The sequence below is a fragment of the Dermacentor variabilis genome, chromosome 6 (assembly GCF_050947875.1).
Source record: "Dermacentor variabilis isolate Ectoservices chromosome 6, ASM5094787v1, whole genome shotgun sequence".
Lineage (NCBI taxonomy): Eukaryota > Metazoa > Arthropoda > Arachnida > Ixodida > Ixodidae > Dermacentor > Dermacentor variabilis.
The window spans coordinates 178,872,374-178,890,124 of record NC_134573.1 but is presented as its reverse complement, the minus strand read 5'-3'; the positions used below and the strand labels follow the sequence as shown (position 1 = coordinate 178,890,124).

General features: G+C 44.4%; 1 protein-coding gene across 1 annotated transcript in view; it reads right to left on the bottom strand.

Moving 5' to 3' along the window:
* Positions 1 to 17,751, bottom strand: part of LOC142585886 (midasin) — a 344,435-nt gene that overhangs the window by 206,645 nt on the left and 120,039 nt on the right. The window contains exons 22-23 of the mRNA XM_075696967.1: positions 7,169 to 7,478; positions 2,354 to 2,545 (exon numbers count right to left, since the gene is read on the bottom strand). Of these exons, the coding sequence (XP_075553082.1) occupies positions 2,354 to 2,545; positions 7,169 to 7,478 (502 nt within the window). The remainder of the gene's footprint in view (positions 1 to 2,353; positions 2,546 to 7,168; positions 7,479 to 17,751) is intronic.

Sequence of the window (17,751 nt, the reverse complement as noted above, 5' to 3'; positions counted from 1 at the left end):
CTGTGGCGGCACCGTGAGGTTCTCGTCAACAATCCTCAAGGCGTTGACATAAGTGTCGTCAGTGCTGCTCCCTGCTAACGCCTGCGCCGTCGAAAACGTTACCCGCGACTTTTGTAAGTTAATCACAGCTCCATTAGCCTGCAGAAAGTCCATTCCCAGAATTAGGTCCCTCGAACAGCTTGGGAGGATAACGAAATCTCCGAGGTACGTAAACCCACGAATGCTCACGCGCACTGTGCATCTTCCTACCGGGGTTAGCAGATGGCCTCCTGCAGTGCGAATCTGAGACCCAGTCCACTCGGTAGAAACTTTCTTCAGCGTGCAGGCAAGATCCATGCTCATAACTGAGGTGTCCGCTCCAGTGTCGATTAACGCCGTTATTTCTTTGTCGTCTATGGTGACGGGAATGTTCGACGTTACTACCTCTCGTAAGGTGTTTGACTCCATCTGTACGTCTGCGTCGTTCTGTTTTCGTCGTTGTCATCGTAGTCGAGGATCTTGCATACGGTCGTCGTCAGCGGCCTCACCTCCGAAGGTCGCTGAACTCAGTTTTCTCGACCCACCGGGCTAGGCGAGCGGCGTCTCAGAGCGCCGCGAGTAAAGGCTTGGCTTGGTGATGGTGACCTGTAACGAGCAGGAGGCGACGAACGGGGCTCCTGCCATCGCTGATCAACATTGCGACGATTCGCGACAGAACTCTCTATTTCCGGTGGCCGCTCACCAGGTCGTGGACGAGGTGCATTCGGCGAGAATCCACAGAGCCCCACATGACGATAAGGACACATTCTGTAGATGTGTCCGGCTTCGCCACAATGAAAACAAAGGGGCTTGTAGTCTGTGGGGCACCAGACGTCGCTCTTCCTAGTCCTCGCTTTGGCGATGTGCGGTGGGCTGAGGCGGCCTGAAGCTTACGTCCATTTGTTGAGTGGGGTGTACCATGCCGCATGCACTTGAGGGTGGCGGACAGCGTACTGCTTTAGCGTAACTCATTTTGGCGTGTGGTCCCTGCTGTGGTGCCTCGTACTGTCCAGGAATATGGATGGCCTGTCGAACCTCGGCACGCACCATTTCCGCAACGGAAAGTTGTCCCACAGGGGCAGTGGTCGTCTGCATCTCCTGCAGTTCCTCCTTGACGACAGCCCTGATGAGTTCTTGCAAGGCACCAATGTCGTTACCGAGGGTAACGGCAAAGAGCTCCCTTGAAATCATGGCGTCACGGTTGTTTTGCCTGGCCCGCTGTTGAAGGGCCTTTTCCATAGTAGTGGCTTCATCATGGAACTCTGCAAGTGTTGTCGGCGGATTTCGAATGAGGCCAGCGAAGATTTCCTCTTTGACCCTGCGCATGAGATGGCGCACCTTCTTTGTTTCAGTCATCAAAGGGTCCGCACGTCTGAAAAGCCGATTCATGTCTTCTACGTACACTCGCTCATTCGGGCCTTGAGTTCTTGCCTTCAATGCTAACTCCGCCCTCTCCTTCCTGTCCGCCCTGGCGAAGGCATTGAGGAACTGCCTACGAAATTCTTCCCATGACGTCAGTGTCGTCTCGTGGTTCTCAAACCATGTTTTTGCGGAATCCTCAAGAGCGAAGTAAACGTAACGTAGCTTACGCTCGTGGTTCCAGTCGTTGAGGCTGGCAACCCGGTCAAAATGGTCAAGCCAGTCATCGGCGTCCTCTGAAGCACTTCCGTGGAACAGATTCGGCGTCCGGATGTGATTGACAACAACGTGCGATGCTGCAGGAGTGGCAGGAGGAGGTTGGTTCGTCATTCTAGTTCGTTCGGGTAGCAGACCGTGCTGTGGCTGGAGTCCCTGGAGACGTCGGCTGGCACTTACGTGCACAGGGGTAAGCTCGGTTGAACTAATCGCCGGGCTTAGGTCTGGGGTACGCTCCTGAGAACTTAACATCGATCGTACCCCGCACGTCCACTAGAAATGTCACCCAGCTATTGCAACTAAAACAGTTTACCACCGACAGATTTAGAAAAAAACGTCTGCCTTTAGCGATGGCTGGTCCTGAGAGAGCGCGCGTGCAACCACGAACTTCGTCGTTCTCGCCTTAAGGGTCCCGTGTCATCATGTGCAAACTTATTTCGCGTCAATATACAGCATTTTAAGAACATCAATAAAGTTAGAGTGCTTTTATGTTTCGTGCATGCTCTCTCATTCACTCACATCAAGTCATATCAGGAGCAAGATCTAGACATGTCACAAGCTAGCTTGTAGTTAACAGGTGATGGTAGGGCACTTCATACTGGCCATACAACCAACAGCTTCTGTCATCCAACATTTGCACTGAAATCTGTACTTTACACTTATGTTTCATTGCAGTTAACATTGCAGCTTGCTCACTTGCCTGAAGTAAGATGAAAAGGGCCCACATGTAAGCTGGTGGCATCTTGAGACACAGTCACGTCAATCTCTTGGAGAGCTTCCTGAGCATCATCTGGAATTTCAGCCAGCTGCTGCCTCAGTTGACTGCCCAGCATGTCTAGAGCTCGCCTTCGCAAGGCAGCCACTGCACTGGTTTCCTGACTGCTAGTAGTGCCTGAAAATAAGCATGAGTGATCACAAGCAACATCAAAACAAGGAGCAAAGAAACTGCAGTTAACTGATTAGATGAAAAAGAAACAAGATATAGTAGAACCTCGTTCATAGATTTTGGAAAAACATGCAAGACAGTACATACTAATGGGGAAAACGTACGATCAGAAGTCACCGAAAAATTCGGCAGAGTTAACTGTAATTGACATCTACATAATGCGAAGCATCGCAGCATGAAACGCCGATGTGTGCCAACCTGGTGATGCCTGACCGGTCCGAGACACACGTTGTCGTTTTTGCAGCTCCATCAAGCTTACGTTCCCACTCCTTGAGTGCAGTCTGGGCCAGCAATTTCTCTGGGCATGCATTAGGGGAATAAGTTTTGATGTGCCCACTTAGCAAGAATTGTTGTGGCACAAAATGCTGACATGCTCTCGCAGATTCCAAGCAATCCAAGATGCGCACTGTTGTTTCAAGATGGTGATGGCAAACCAAAATGAAATTGAGCTGGTGGGCAACACTGGAATACGATGCCACCAGAGTGAAATATGATGCTCACTTCCTGCCTCCTGAAGCAGAGAACGGCGACGTGTTTGGGTTATCGCCTATTAAAAAAAATTGTGCAGTACACTTCCTAGGCCATATGCACTGCAATACAAATAGGTGAAGATGCTTATCGCAATAGGTTGGCGGCGATAGCTGTCAATGGCAACATGCAACTTCTTAGCAGCTGAAGTGACTGCCTTTACATTAGCAGCCTTCTGTTACAATGTGATGGTCTCCCGTTTCCACTTTTCACTTGGCTTGTCTATAGTGCCATGAAACCGGCAAAACAGTGATGTGGTCGAAGAAAACAAATTGCACCCTGTGACGTAAACGAAGCCTGTCATCGTCGAGCTGCATGCGGCCCACAACACAACATGCAGACTTGGCAGCTGATCCAGGCCAATCTGCCGCACTCTTGTGGCTCCACTGTGTGCATGATGAGGCCAATGAACCTTGCCATGCCAGCTTGGCCAGGCCAGCTTGATCACCCGAGATTGCAGTGTCGCTGATGCGATCTCGGATTCTAAGCCTAGCTACCGCAGCCGGCGTGGCACGCCACAGGGAGAGAGAGAAGTGGATGCACTGGTCTTTTACACCGCCACACGCAAGTAGTGGCTCACCATTTCCATCACACTTCTCTTTCTCAATATGGCATGTCACGCAGCTACGTGCGGTATTGGGAAAGACCAGCATTGCTCAACAGAGTATTCAACGAGAGGATGCTGTAGTTTTTAACTCCACTGTATCTGCGAAGAATCCCACGGAAAGCAATATATTTGGTGTGCAAGGGTTGGGCTTTTTGGGGGACTTTTTTTTGCCGACAAATCTAGCTCATTATATCCATTGGCAGGACGATTTTACTTCATTAAAACAGGATTCTAAAATTTCACTTCGTTATATTCTGTTTCTTATAACAATTTTTGACTACAAACAAAATTTCTAAATATTTGCTTGTGGAAGGCAACACAATTCAAGTCCTTGAGCTAGATAACTTAACAGGTGGACATTACTTGCATGAGAAATCAAAATGCATGCAGATACAGACGAACCCAGTTATATCGAACAAGCAAGAAAACACCTGCCAGTTCAATACGGGGCATAATTTTATATAAGCATTCTAAACAATTGAACAACATAAAAGCACATAACATTTCTAAGTGCACTTTAATGACAAAATGGGCCTACTTTCGGTTTACTGAGACACTTATTAGTCCCCAAAATTCTCCGTTAATATCTTCGTTGCCTATAAGAGCACGCATTTTTCCACATTGTCCAAGCACTCAGAACTGCTGAGATCGCAACCTTCCACGTTTGTGCAGAAGCACCGGAATGGGGAGATCGCACGCATCACGTTGAAGCAGGGGGTGCAGGATCCACATTGTTGTCCTTACTGTTCCCTTCACTAGTGTCCAGATTCACACCTTCGATGATGCAGTCTTTCTTCTGATGCTCTCCTGTGATTGCAGCACCTTCGCCTGCGGACACAAACTTGTTGACCATGAATCTGTGGTTGTGAATCTGGATGCGAGTGAAGGGAACAACAAGAACAATAACTCAAATCCTGACTGCTCCAAACTTCGTAAAAAACGGTAACAAATCCGTTGGACTCATCAGAACACCTTTCACTGTCTTCATCGGGAATGTGAAAACCAGCGCAACAGAAGCAGCTATCGACTGTTTCCTTCTTACTGTCAGCCCAGGAGGCTGTAGCAATGTCAGATTTATTTTCTGTCCACGCTCGACTCAATAATTTTCAACTTTACAGTGAACGAAAGATTCTGCTTCGCGCTAGCCATCCCACAAAAACAAAGGTAACATGTGGGAAAAGAACACAACAATACGAAAGCACAAACCTCCACAAGCCACAAATGTGCAGCAGGAGAACCTATGACAAACTCTGATTGGCTGTATAAGCAAGTGCTGCAGGGCAGGCCAGGATAATATTTTGTAGGGGGGGCACCCAGATGCGGAGCGGTATATCCATGTAGGCGCAGTCGGGCTAAATCACTTTTTCTGAAGTGTTGTTGGCAACTCACCTGGCCACCACACAGGAAAGCCAACTTCTGGGTCAGTTTTCGCTGTTTGAAGTTTGATATATTGTTAGTGGCTGCTATATTGTTAATGGCTTTTTTGGAATACAGTATTTTTATTGTAACTTTAGCGTGTTCAGAAATTGTTCTATATAGTTGGGCTTAACTGTATTGCAACAAACAAATCACAGCTGCTGAGTTTGCAAGGCGTATACACTTAGAACAAATTCGCTGTATGACAACACCAGTTTTGAAATATTCATTCCAAAAAGATGCAATAACATACATTGGCGTTCCAGTAATTTTGCTGCTTCAATGCATAAGGAGGCGGTCTGCCCTGTGCCCGGAATAGAGTCTTGGCATTTCTGGCAATGAATACGCTTAATATCACGAAGAGACGAACTGCTGATGGGGAGAATTGCAGAGTCTACAAAACAGGCACTGGGAGGATCAAAAACAGTGCATAGACTAGGTATTCCTTCCTAGTTTCCATTAGAGATGGATGGCCAAAAGAATAATGCAATACGTTTTTCCAGGCGACAAATCCTCGGACAATCACATTCGGTGATACTATCCTTTTCGTGTGACGTAGTACACAGCACACTATATGATTCGAGAGGTTTTGCTCAACCAGCCAATCAGCTCAACCAGTTTTACTCAACCAACCAATCAGCGTGCACTGAGGTGATATTTTCAAAAGTGACCGTCCAAGTCCCCGGATTGTGCTAGCACATGTCAATTCAGTTTCTTGTGGAAATTTTTAAAAGAATCGAAGATGGCCTTTTCTTAAAAGAGATTTTTAAAGTGGTGCTAGTTTACTAACATGCCCAAACTTGAGTACTTCTTGTGGACTTCACCCACCATCGACATCAACGATATCTGGAGCAAATTTCAATTACTTTCATGACAATAATCTGGGAAAAGTTCAAAATTGTGCTCTGTGGCCACTTGCTGATTTTGCAAAAGTGCACTTTTTTTAGGGAATGATTCCACTAGTGGCAAACTTCCCCCGCTACAGTGTGCTGCACAGCGCCCCACCAGCAGAGAGTTTTTGTGTCGACCATGCAAGCTGCTCAGTACCGCCCACCACTGCCAACTCGGTGCCGAGCAAGTGTCAATGATGTCGCTAGGCCTAATCAGCTCCGAAGCAAAGCCGTAGTATACGGCGCTTCAAAAACAAGTGCTGGCGATCGCAAGATGTGTCGTTTTGTGAACACTTTATTCATAATTGCGTCAACTCGCACAAAAATGAAGATAAGCTGAAGATTTGCACTATCCAGACTGCAACGTGCCTGATGTGGTCAAGCCGTCTCACATTCTGTGCACCAGCGGCCAGACGTGGGCTCCGAGTTGAACTTGCCTCATACGGCAGCTTTCATTCATGCTACATATTTGAAAGTGGTCGTCGCTTGTCGTGAAACATAAAACTGAAACTTGAGTTTACTCTGCTGTCCGCTGTCTTGTAAAAAACAAACTGTAACCGATGTTTGTGTCATCAGTGGTGGGAACACTCTCGGGCTGGGCGGTTGGTATGGCAGCGTTGACAGACAGGCTCTCCACTGTTGTGCTGGCCGTTAATGCTGCCATTGTTCTAGAAGCAGGGAAACTGCCATTTGTCAGCAACTAACGTCCGGAAAACAACGAACAAGATGGCTCACCACGTGCTTGCACAATTAATGTAAGCTCATTTATTTTTATTTCATTATTTTAATTTCAGAGTTTTTTATCATTTTTGCAATCACCTGCTGGTAAGACAGCAGTACATGCAAACTTCTGCCATTAAACAGCATACTGCTGCCCTAATTTTGTATTGAAAAGGCTTCGAATATAACAGACATTTTTCAATGGGGTATAACAGTCCACTGTTATGAGGATCAACTGTATATATTTCGAGACTCTGTGCAATATTAGCAAGTAAATTCAGTTTTGTTGCCAATACCGTGGTGTTAAGCATCCTGAATGCAGCAGTAGTACAATTCATTCTGACACTAAATCTCTGTTGGCCAAGCTCTCCACAATTCCCGCCCTGCAACCAGTAGAATAGAGCTTACCTGTTCCCAGGCCATCCAGAAAAGTCATCATAGCTCCGTGGACATAGGCTGCTGCTGGGCTTAGGTAGCCCATGGTGCGCTTGATGAGCTCTGTCCAAGCCAATATGTCACGTGCTGTGGCTACGCAACGCCGCCCCAGGTCATCAGAGCGCAGCCAGTCCAGAAATGCTGCTATAGCGGCCCCCAGAGTACAAGAACCAAGATGTATGGTGGCGCCCAGGTTATGGTCTGCAATGGCTGCTAAGTCGGCTGATGATGCCATACCAGGACACCAGATTTCTGTGAAGCGGTTCCGCAATGCTGGTGACAACTGCAGGCAATGGTACAATATCATTAGCTGCTACATGATTAGCTCAATTATGCTCAGTTGTGCGCAGCAATCATGCTGAGCACTACTACTATATGGAAAAGCCAGTATCAGGAATGCCACACCTACAAGTTGTTCAATAAAAGCAGAGATATTTTATTAATAAGGGTGCACAATATTTAAAATTTTGAATACAAATCAATATGAATTCGATACAAATCAAGTAGTCCTTGCTACTGTACTATGGACAAGCTAAGCTCGTCTATGCTCATGTGGCAATGGCAGGAAGATTTCAGCTCGTCTACAGGAGATAAAAGGTTGATTAAATCAGCTGGAGAATGTAACCAAATTCATTCAACGTAAGTCAACTGTTGATATGTGTGCCACATTTCAATCAGTTGTATGGTCCGTTGATTTGCCGCGTCCAGAGTTGGAAGGTTATCAGCAGCAGGGTTTCCGGAGTCAGTTCAGGTTTCGGTCATAGAGGGGCTGCTAAAAAGATACGGATCAGACAGCACAACGCAGAGGACAGAACGCAGAGGGAAGGCAGCGGTAGTGCCCTATCTGCATAGAACAGCATATAGTCTTAAGAAAATGGCTAGCCAGGTGGACACAAAAGTGGTCTTTTCAGCGCCAGAAAAAGTCGCGAAAATATGTCGGTTAACGGACCCGTACCGTAAGCCAGCTGTCGGATGCTCTACGAATCATCACCAGTGGGTTGCATAGAAGATGTTGTTTATGAGCTTCCGCTGTCCTGTAGGAAAAAATACATTAAACAGACCAGAAGGTGTCTTAATGACCGGTTACGAGCACACAGACTAAACGTGAGAAATAAGCAATACGGTCATCTGTCAACTCACTGTCAGGAATGCAGCTGTGTGCCGGTGTATGGGCCCTGCCGGGTTCTTGCGAAGCACAAAGATAAAGATGTGCGAGAAATTACTGACGCTCAGGCTATCTGTCGGAATAGTGATACGTGTGTTAGTGCTCCTTCGGTCGACTCGTTAGATAAGGAGACGGCTTTCTTGGATGGTTAAAATTTGGATGAGGTGGCGCCACTGTGCATGGGTGTTTCCTGAAAATCAAGTTGTTGAAGTTAGTGCATTGTGGTGTCGTCTCCCTTCTGTCCTTGTTCGGTGGCGCTAAATACGCTTTCCAAGTCAGTTTACCAACACGCTCAACAAATGGCAATGCAGATTAAACCGACCACATATTGAAGCCTGCTAACAATATGCGTAGAAGCCTGCGTAGAAGTATTTTTTGTACCTTGTGAAATAATTAGCTGTGAACTGTTATCCAAGTTTTTAATTATTAAATTTATAGCCACAACATCCATGCAAGGTTTGTAAAGACATTTGAAAACATCACTTTCAATTGTTTGTATATGCTACTGTTCGAGTCGCTGTTTTTTCCACTCTTAAAAAGAAAGCCGCTGTCTAGTGTACAAGTGGCCAACTGCGAAAACTTTTTAGTAGTTTCGCAGGCTTTCTTTCAAGCATAGAAAAGAGAGCTATGCAACCCACAAGTAACACACTGCAAACCACTGAAAGTGCCGTTTTATAATGTGCTTGCTCTACAAACTTTGCATATTCCCATTATTGCCCTAAAGTTAATTTAAAAAATAATTACTGCTATTTATGCTATTAAAGCAAAAAGAATACTGGAGGCTGCTACAGCTCAGAGCACTTATAACATAACCACTTACAGTGCAGGATCATATAGAGGGATATCCCATTAATTAAAAATTTTTATTTTGAACTGACGGATAATTCGCACTGCTCCGTTGGTCCTGGCAAAGTCCAATGTACTTTAATAGAACAACACTCAAGTTAATTCGTACTTTAAAACCCGCACAACGAATAATTCAAACAAAATTTGTCGCTCCCATGGACCACTTTTCAGACAAACCTGAGCCAAAGGCAAAGGTTCGATGCGTCGCTAGCTACTACATGCCGTAAAAATTATGAAGAAAGAGGTGAAGGAAGCTGAGACCGAACTTGAGCAAGCAAAGTAGCGCACACCCTTATTTTCCATCCTGCTTAAAAGGGGCAGGAAGGTACCCGCAGCGCTTGCTTGATCACGTTACCGCGTGCTCACCTATGCCTCTCCCTTCCTCACCCCCTTTTTCTAGCACAAGCTCGATCACGTCATCTTCAATATGGGGCACATGGGAGGGTGGTGCACATCAAGCCACCATTTTTCTCGGCCCACCTTCACAGGTTTTCCCTCCCACCCATAGCAAATGATGTGCAAGGCGCAATGTTATCAAACTTTGACTTTATACGCCATGCACGACGCCTATAGGGGCGCCACTGAAAGCCGCATAGCGGCGGTCGTTGTAACCGCAGGCAGGCCTCGCGCCGGAGACGCCTGCTTCCAATGCAGGCATGACTGAAGTGTGTGAGTGCGATTTGCCGCTTGTGTGCGTCTCAGATAATTACTTCTGCGGTGTCGGTGTATGCAAGGAAATCGCACTGTACAATAGTGGACATGTGTTTGACTTCACAACTGTCTGGGATGACATTATCTCCTTACGTACCAAGTATTTGCAGCAGATAAGCATCAATGAGCTTGCCTACGAAGTGGAGCTCATCACCAATATGCCGCTTTCATTACAACGCCCTGGCCGGTAACGGCTTCATTTGTTGGCCCGTGAACCAACATTTTTTATGCACACACTTGCTTTGTTTACATGCCGTGTATTTTTGCAGTAGGTTGAGAGAGCGCTGTCACGCCTGCGAATGTATGATTTGTACACGTGTGGCCACGTGAGAAGCCAGCAACGGTAAAGCTTGCAAACAAGCACTATTAGCTTGAGCAAAATAGTAAGTATAGGACTCTGGCAATAAATAAGGGTTGATTGTTTTTATGCTTTCGTTTAACCACTGTCTGCACAGCATGGATTTCACATGTTCCATCGTTAATCAAGCAGAGCGTTTCAATGATTTCACGGGAGCATGTAAGTGAGATATCAGAAGATGCCATAGCTGAAAATTTGCCTGCCTGGTGAGTCAAGAGCATTTTACTTTTATATATTATGTTATTTTTTAGTGTCACCGCCATTTTTCCTAGTACCACCCTCGCACCCAGATACAGAATTAAACTGCATCTTGTATTGTCTGTTGTAGTGCCCCAAGTCTGAATAGCCAATGCAGCACTTTTTAATTAGTTATAAGAGTACACTGACACAATATCAACAGTTTGAAAGCAAGTACAAAACATGGCATTAAATAATTATTGCAAACCACATGCGACACTGGAATCATTTTCAAAGCAGAGACACGATAATGAATCAACATGAACATATATTGACCCATTTCATGCAAAAGAAGAAAAAGAGAACAAGCACTCGCTAGCACCACTAGCAAGTAAAGAAAGCAAAGAAACATGAAGGTTTCAGAATTGACCACAAAGCATGACACAGCTGGGGTAAAGTGAATCTGCATTAGTTGTAAACATCAGGGCTCTCAAGTTAAGGCGTTTCCCGTTACCGCAAAGTGATATTAAGAGGCATTCGAAACGCGGTTGAATGCCCTGTCAAAAGCCTTTAATGCCCACAGGCGCCAGGTTGTACATTCAACATGCAGACAGCTGAGGAGAGCGTACACTGAACGTTCTATGCCGCAGGCCGCATTTCAGTGCCATCAATACGTAGAGCAACAGCCGATTCCATGCCACCCATGGGAGATTGCGTGACAACTTTTTTTGAAGGTACTATCACGTGATTTTTAATATGGAGCCCTTTGTTCAAAGCGTCTAAACACAATGAGCGCTTCAAAGCTTCACCATGTTAACCATTCGCCATGTTCTATGCCAGTGCCCGCAGTACAGTGTGCAGAAACAATCGTTTTCCGTCGAGCTGAACCAGTTGGATGACCAGCCTCTGTTGGAAGAAAGAATTTTACAACATCTACATGACTTAACATCGCATCAGAAGGCAGTGCAAGAACTACTGCGCTTCTCGAGATCGACCGGCCTGTGTGAACGCCTGTGATTGGAATGCCTTTTTCTGTTACTTGTTTTCTTTTTCCTTCTTTTTTTTTACTTTCTTTTTTCTCCTCTCGCTTTTTGTTATTTTTACAAACCCTATATGCCCTAGCCCCGTGCAGGGTAGAAAACCAGAAACTCGCCTCTAGCTAACCTCCCTGCCTTTCCTTTCTCTCTCTCTCTCCACAACTTCGCTTCGTATTCTCTGACTTAGCTTTTCACATCTTTTATTTTTTATTTTTAAGGAAGGCATCCCGTCTCATTAGTAACGACAACTTAATGTTTATTGTACCTTCTGGACTGTAGACTAGGCGACAAAGTTGAAACGACCCGCTGTGGTTGCTTAGTAGCCACGGTGCTGGGCCGCTAAGCACGAGGTCGCAGGATCAAATCCCGGCCCCGGTGGCGGCATTTCGCTGTGGGAGAAATGCTAAAACACCCATGTATTTAGATTTAGGTGCACCTTAAACATCCGAAGTGGTACAAATTTTCGGAGTCCCCCACTACTGCGTGCCTCATAATTAGATCGTGGTTTTGATGCGTAAAACTCCACAATCTAATAACCTAATGTAAGTTTAACCTTTTGAGGGTCGATGACATAAATATACGGCACTGCGAACAATTCCAAAAATGGTCGATACCGTACATTTACGGCGCCGTCCGTACGTTAACAAAGTGCGCCAATTTCCTAACTTTTTCTTTTCTGTCATGTGCTGCCACTATGTGGGAAAACAGGGAATTTTCTTAGCGTGCCTCCCTCTCTACGTTTTCGTTGCATGGTTTGTTTTAGAGCTAGTTTGTTCCCGTGCGTCTATATACTACCGCTCGCGCATTGGCGCGCGTGCAGGTGGGCGGCGGTTTGGGTTTTGTTCCACGGGCGGTTTCGGCTTCTTTCGCTTGCAAAACTGAAGGCTATCTCGTTACTAATTGCTCAAAGGGCGACCACTTGTTTCTCACTCGTTTAGTGCTCACAGGGCTCCACATAGGAAGGATGCCACCATGCATGCATTTCTGGTGCTTTTTTTTTTACACTCACGAATACTAATTGCCTCTGGCTGGCGATAAGATGAAGATTAGCGGAAGTTTGTCACACATTTTGCTTTTTTGACGGGCACACAGCTACACAGTTTTCTTGAGTATGTGCACCTATGCAGTTCGATTACGCTATGGATGTAAATATTAGTGTAAAAGCAGGAACATCTGACACTTGCGAGATATTCTCGTGTGCGCATTTTCAAAGCTATAAAATATGTGTATAACAATGCACTAAATTTTTAATTCTAAGGTAATTTTCTTTCAGGGTGTCTACCAAGTTGACATTTCCAAATTCCCTGAGTTTTCCAGGTTTTCCCTGAGTGCCTTTGCCAAATTCCCTGAGCAACAAGAAACTTTGTTTTATGTCAAGAGACGCGCTGACACCATGTCATCCGATGGTGTCACTCTCTAGTAAGCATGCTAATAAATACAAAACAACTTAATCCAGCTTGAATAGTAAGGGGTAGTGTTTACTTTATTCAAAAAGAAAACAGAAGGGAGGAGTTAGTAAAATCCACAGCGAAAAAAAGATATATTGGAAAAAACGCGTAAAGATCATAGTGAGACGTTCTCAAACACTAATAAAAAGGAGATGCATACAGAAGCAAATATTTTCGAATATGAACTATTTCTGTCAATTTTATCCCAAAGTGCTGGAGACTCCATATAGAAGGCAAGTCAAGGTGGGAGAATGCCTCTGAATTTTATAGTGACTCATCGTAAATACATAGTAACTAATATTCATTAATTGTAGAGTAAGTCGTGCTACGTTTCTTCAATAAATATATTGAATCACCCACTCAAATTACTTGCAAAGGTTAATTATTTAGCCCAAGCATTACAACAAGGGAGAAATAATCCTTTGCGATTACTACCCAAACCCCGAACTTCGCTTTCAAAAAAGCATTACCCTCTTTGAAGGGACATCAAAGAGTGCAACGCCTTCTTGAAAGCGGTCATTTGAAGTGATACATTTCACTGAATAGTGGAATGGGTGTACCTTAAGAAAGCAGAATGTGCAATTTACTCAAAGCCTAATGTTCACTGTCTATTCCTTGTAACCACTACACAGTAATGACAAAAGTAAGTTGCGTTCGCAAATGTTATGCCGTGACTGAAGGGGATATTACGAGATTCGTAGTTTGTTTCTCCAGTGTTCTCGGTAAGCTAAACAAGGCATCTTGTTTATTTCTAGGGTAAATTAGGGGCATGGTATGGATAAGGTTTAGGCGATGCTCCGAATTGATGGGTTAAATGAGCATTTTCAAGTAAAATAGGTATGCCAGTGGTCCATAGCCTTATTGGTCTGTTTTACGAGCGATGTAAGACTTAGACAGCTGCACTTGCATAATTACAATAACAACTGAGATAAAATTGTGCGAACATAAGGGGAACAATACACCAAGTTTATGTGCGATGGTAAATGCGTGTTGATGAAATACAGCATCAAAAAATGGTGAACAAGGGTTTTAAATTATTACGCTACTGCTATTGTCCCAAGAGAGTTTACGATACTTTATACTTTGAAGGAATAGGCAGCAATTCAAGTGGAATGTCTCGCATAGTTTTAATATTTCTGGGTTATTGTGAAGGGTTACGAATAATCATTGAACCCTCATTTTTTTGTTCTTACTTTGTCAGGCATGACATACTAATTTCGGCTGGTGTCCTCACTGAACTAAAGAAGGCAGCTTCGTTAGGTTTGGTGACTGTAAGGGCAAATTAATGGGTGGTGTGGAGGTGAAGTTCAAAATAGATGGCTTTCGTAATAAATTATGTATGCAAGCACTCCAGCGTGTTTGAGCATGTCTGACGAGAGCGGAAGAATTGAGCCCGCTGTTCTGGCAGCACTATACAAGCCGCCAAGACAAAATTTTACGAAAATTGGTGGTGCCCAATGCAAACTTCCTGAGCCAAGTGGTTGGATCAAATACAGCCTTTGTAAAATTTTCTTATTCAAGCATTAGAGCGTGTGATATGGCCGCTATCAACTATGCTTCCCAGTGTCTGTAGCTGTAGTTTACAACAGGTTCATATTTTGTGGAAAGTGAAGGGGGGCCATTGTAACTGCAATGTATGACAAAATTTTTACGTTCCTCGTCCGGTTAAAAGCGTAAATAATAATTAGCCGTCATTTTTCTTTCCTTATTTTCATGCGTCATAACAACTTCTGTCTTTGTTTCAGCGATGTCCTCCATGAACTAAACAATACATTTTGTTTATATTTGGCGAAAATAAAGACAAACTTCAAAGATAGAGAAGTAATTATGATATTTTTAGTACATTACGCATGTATGCTATTCAGAGCTTTATGAATCTGCTTTGCGAACAAAGAATTTGCCCAATTGCCCTAGAATAACTGTGAACTCAACCGATATCATATCTAGTGGAAATTGAGCGGTGGGAAGGGTTGGGGGAGGGGGGCATTATGAAGCACTAAAGCATCGCACACCCTCCTCCTCAGCAGTTGTAGTGGAGGTTTTTAACAGCCTCGCTGGACGTCCACTGTCGCAGGTCCGGGATGGCAAGTCCATTTATTTTTTTATGTGTGAATATTGCAAGTAATTTATGTTGATTGTACGTCATTGCATATAACCTCGACAGTACTATTACCTAAACTAGCGATACATTTATGTTGTAGACTTAAGCAGCAAGTACAATTCTTTGTTGAATTATTAAAATTCTTTGTAGGAAATGTGCCTTTTTATGTACGCTGTACTGGGTGCGATCCGAGACCACTGTTGGTGCACTCATTGCCTTTTGCCCCTGTATCATCTTGAGATGTTGTATAGTTGCAAGAGATAAATGCAAATTCAGCTCATTTTCGGGCCCTCATGGTTTACGAAATGTGATTGATAAATAGGTCCCTGTTTGTTAAATATACATATAATAGAAGCATTTCCAGGCTATTTCACTTATTGTTATAGTGATTGGCAATATATATATATATATATATATATATATATATATATATATATATATTGCCAATCACTATAACAATATTTTTCACTTATTGTTATAATATATATATATATATATATATATATATATATATAAATATAATAACAATAAGTGAAATAGCCTGGAAATGCTTCTGTTATATGTATATTTAACAAACAGGGACCTATTTATGAATCACATTTAGTGAAGCATGAGGGCCCGAAAAATGAACTGAATATATATATATACAGAGAGAGTGAAAGATCAGACCATCTGCGATTCGCCCCCCCCCCCCCTCACACACACACTCTAGAAATAGTTGGTACGCCACTGCATGTCTTTTACTGCCGCAGCACATCAGAAAAAGCTCTGAAGGCCTGCCTTATTATTATGCATATCGGTGCTCATCCTGTGACAGGAGGCAGCGGGTGCACGTGGGTTTAATTAAGGGATACATGCTGTGTCCCGTGACAACTGCCCCTTCCCACGCTTGTTGAGCTTCACCGCAATAATTTGCACACGCTTCACCGCGTAATATTGCTGTTGTGAGGCGAAGCTGACTTTCAGCAACCGGCATTATGCAACGCGTCGTGCTTTCCGAGCTCCGAAGCCAATCGCGAGGACCACAAAGGCGGAGTCGGTGCCATTGCTGACAGCGGCGAATTTTTCAATGAAAAAAACACGGCACAGAACGGCAAGAAGCTTAATAGCGAACGCCGAAGCAGTTAGGCCTCGTGTTGCTGCGGTGGTGCCTACGGCTGCCAGCGGATCTGCGTGAGAGTGCGCCGGTTCGAGGAGCGACGAGGTAATCAAAACGGCGGCGGTGGTGGTTTTACTAATGCCGTTTCGGACCTGCCATGACGGCAAAACGTCCGGAAACTCGGATGGCGAAGTGTTCTGGCATCCGAAATTTCAGACGTTATTATACATAGGCTCTATGGGGTACGTTGGTGGTGCCGCGAAGCCGTCCGAATTATAGGGCCGTCCTGAAAGTCGGTCGTTGACTAAACACTGGCAACTCCTCCTACACAAGCCCGCTTTACCGCGACTTTCTTTCCCTTTCAACAAAATTACAGCTAATTTTCTCTGATAGAAGCGCAAATTCCCTGAGTTTTCCTGAGTTTTTCCAGACAATTGAAAATCCCTGAGAATTCCCGGTTTTCCCGGTTGGGAGACACCCTGTCTTTTTATTGTTGTTATTCATGAATGAATCTACCAACGCAAAATATTTTTTCTCACTTTACATAAAGTCACCCTAGAAAAATTAAGGAAAATTTCCGGTTGGGAGACACCCTATCTTTTTATTGTTGTTATTCATGAATGAATCTACCAACGCAAAATATTTTTTTTCACTTTACATAAAAGTCACCCTAGAAAAATTAAGGAAAATTTTTTTCGAAATAAGTCCCTAAGAAGAATTGGAATCTGCAATAAAAAAAAAACGACCCTGGGCGGTCGCATATGGCGGAAAAAATCGACCCTCAAGTAAACGTGAAAGTGTTTACTAAAGGCGCAACGACATCACGAAAAAAATGAAAACATAGTAATCACTCTAAACTGCAGTAAACAAAGCGTGATTGCTTATCTTCTCCGTCGAACAACCGCGATACACTGCCGCCGTCACTCTTGCTGGTGAAGCAGCACTGGCAACTAAGTGGTTGCCTGGCAATTTTTTGTACGTTTTAAAGCCCCCAACAAGACAAAATTGTTTGAAGACATCGCGGAAGGCTGACAGAAGCGTTAAATCATGATCAAGAATGCCAACATGACAGCTCGCACATAGGCGCAGACGGGAACAGCGCTCGCCTGAGCCCGCCTACGCTTCACAGCCTTGGCGAGAGGCTGCGTTGTCGGAGTTTTGCGCATAGTGTATACAGAACCCACGCTTCTTTCGGCACATATTGTAGGGTGCTCACAGATAAAAGATCTGACTTTTTCAATGCAAGCCCAGTGATACTTTTGGTTTTGTGCACTGTACTCCACAAGTTATCACAAGTGATCCACGAAGTTCAGTGATCGGGCACTATATTTAAAGGGGATCTCCTTATTTCGAACTCTGTTTTATTTGAATAAATTTCCAGTCCTCGCTGGAGTTTGAATTAATGAGATTCTACTGTAGAATGCAGTCATTCCTGATTCGCGTTTATTTTCCCATAGAACTCAATGTATATACATAATGCTTATAGTGCAGCCACGCGAGGCAAAATACTGGTTATATTCTGGTTGCCAGGAAATCTCAAAGACAAGCGAAGCAATGAGCATGCTTCTCAACAAAGTGTGCCGGCTGAGGGGACAGCGATGAGGGCAATGTGGA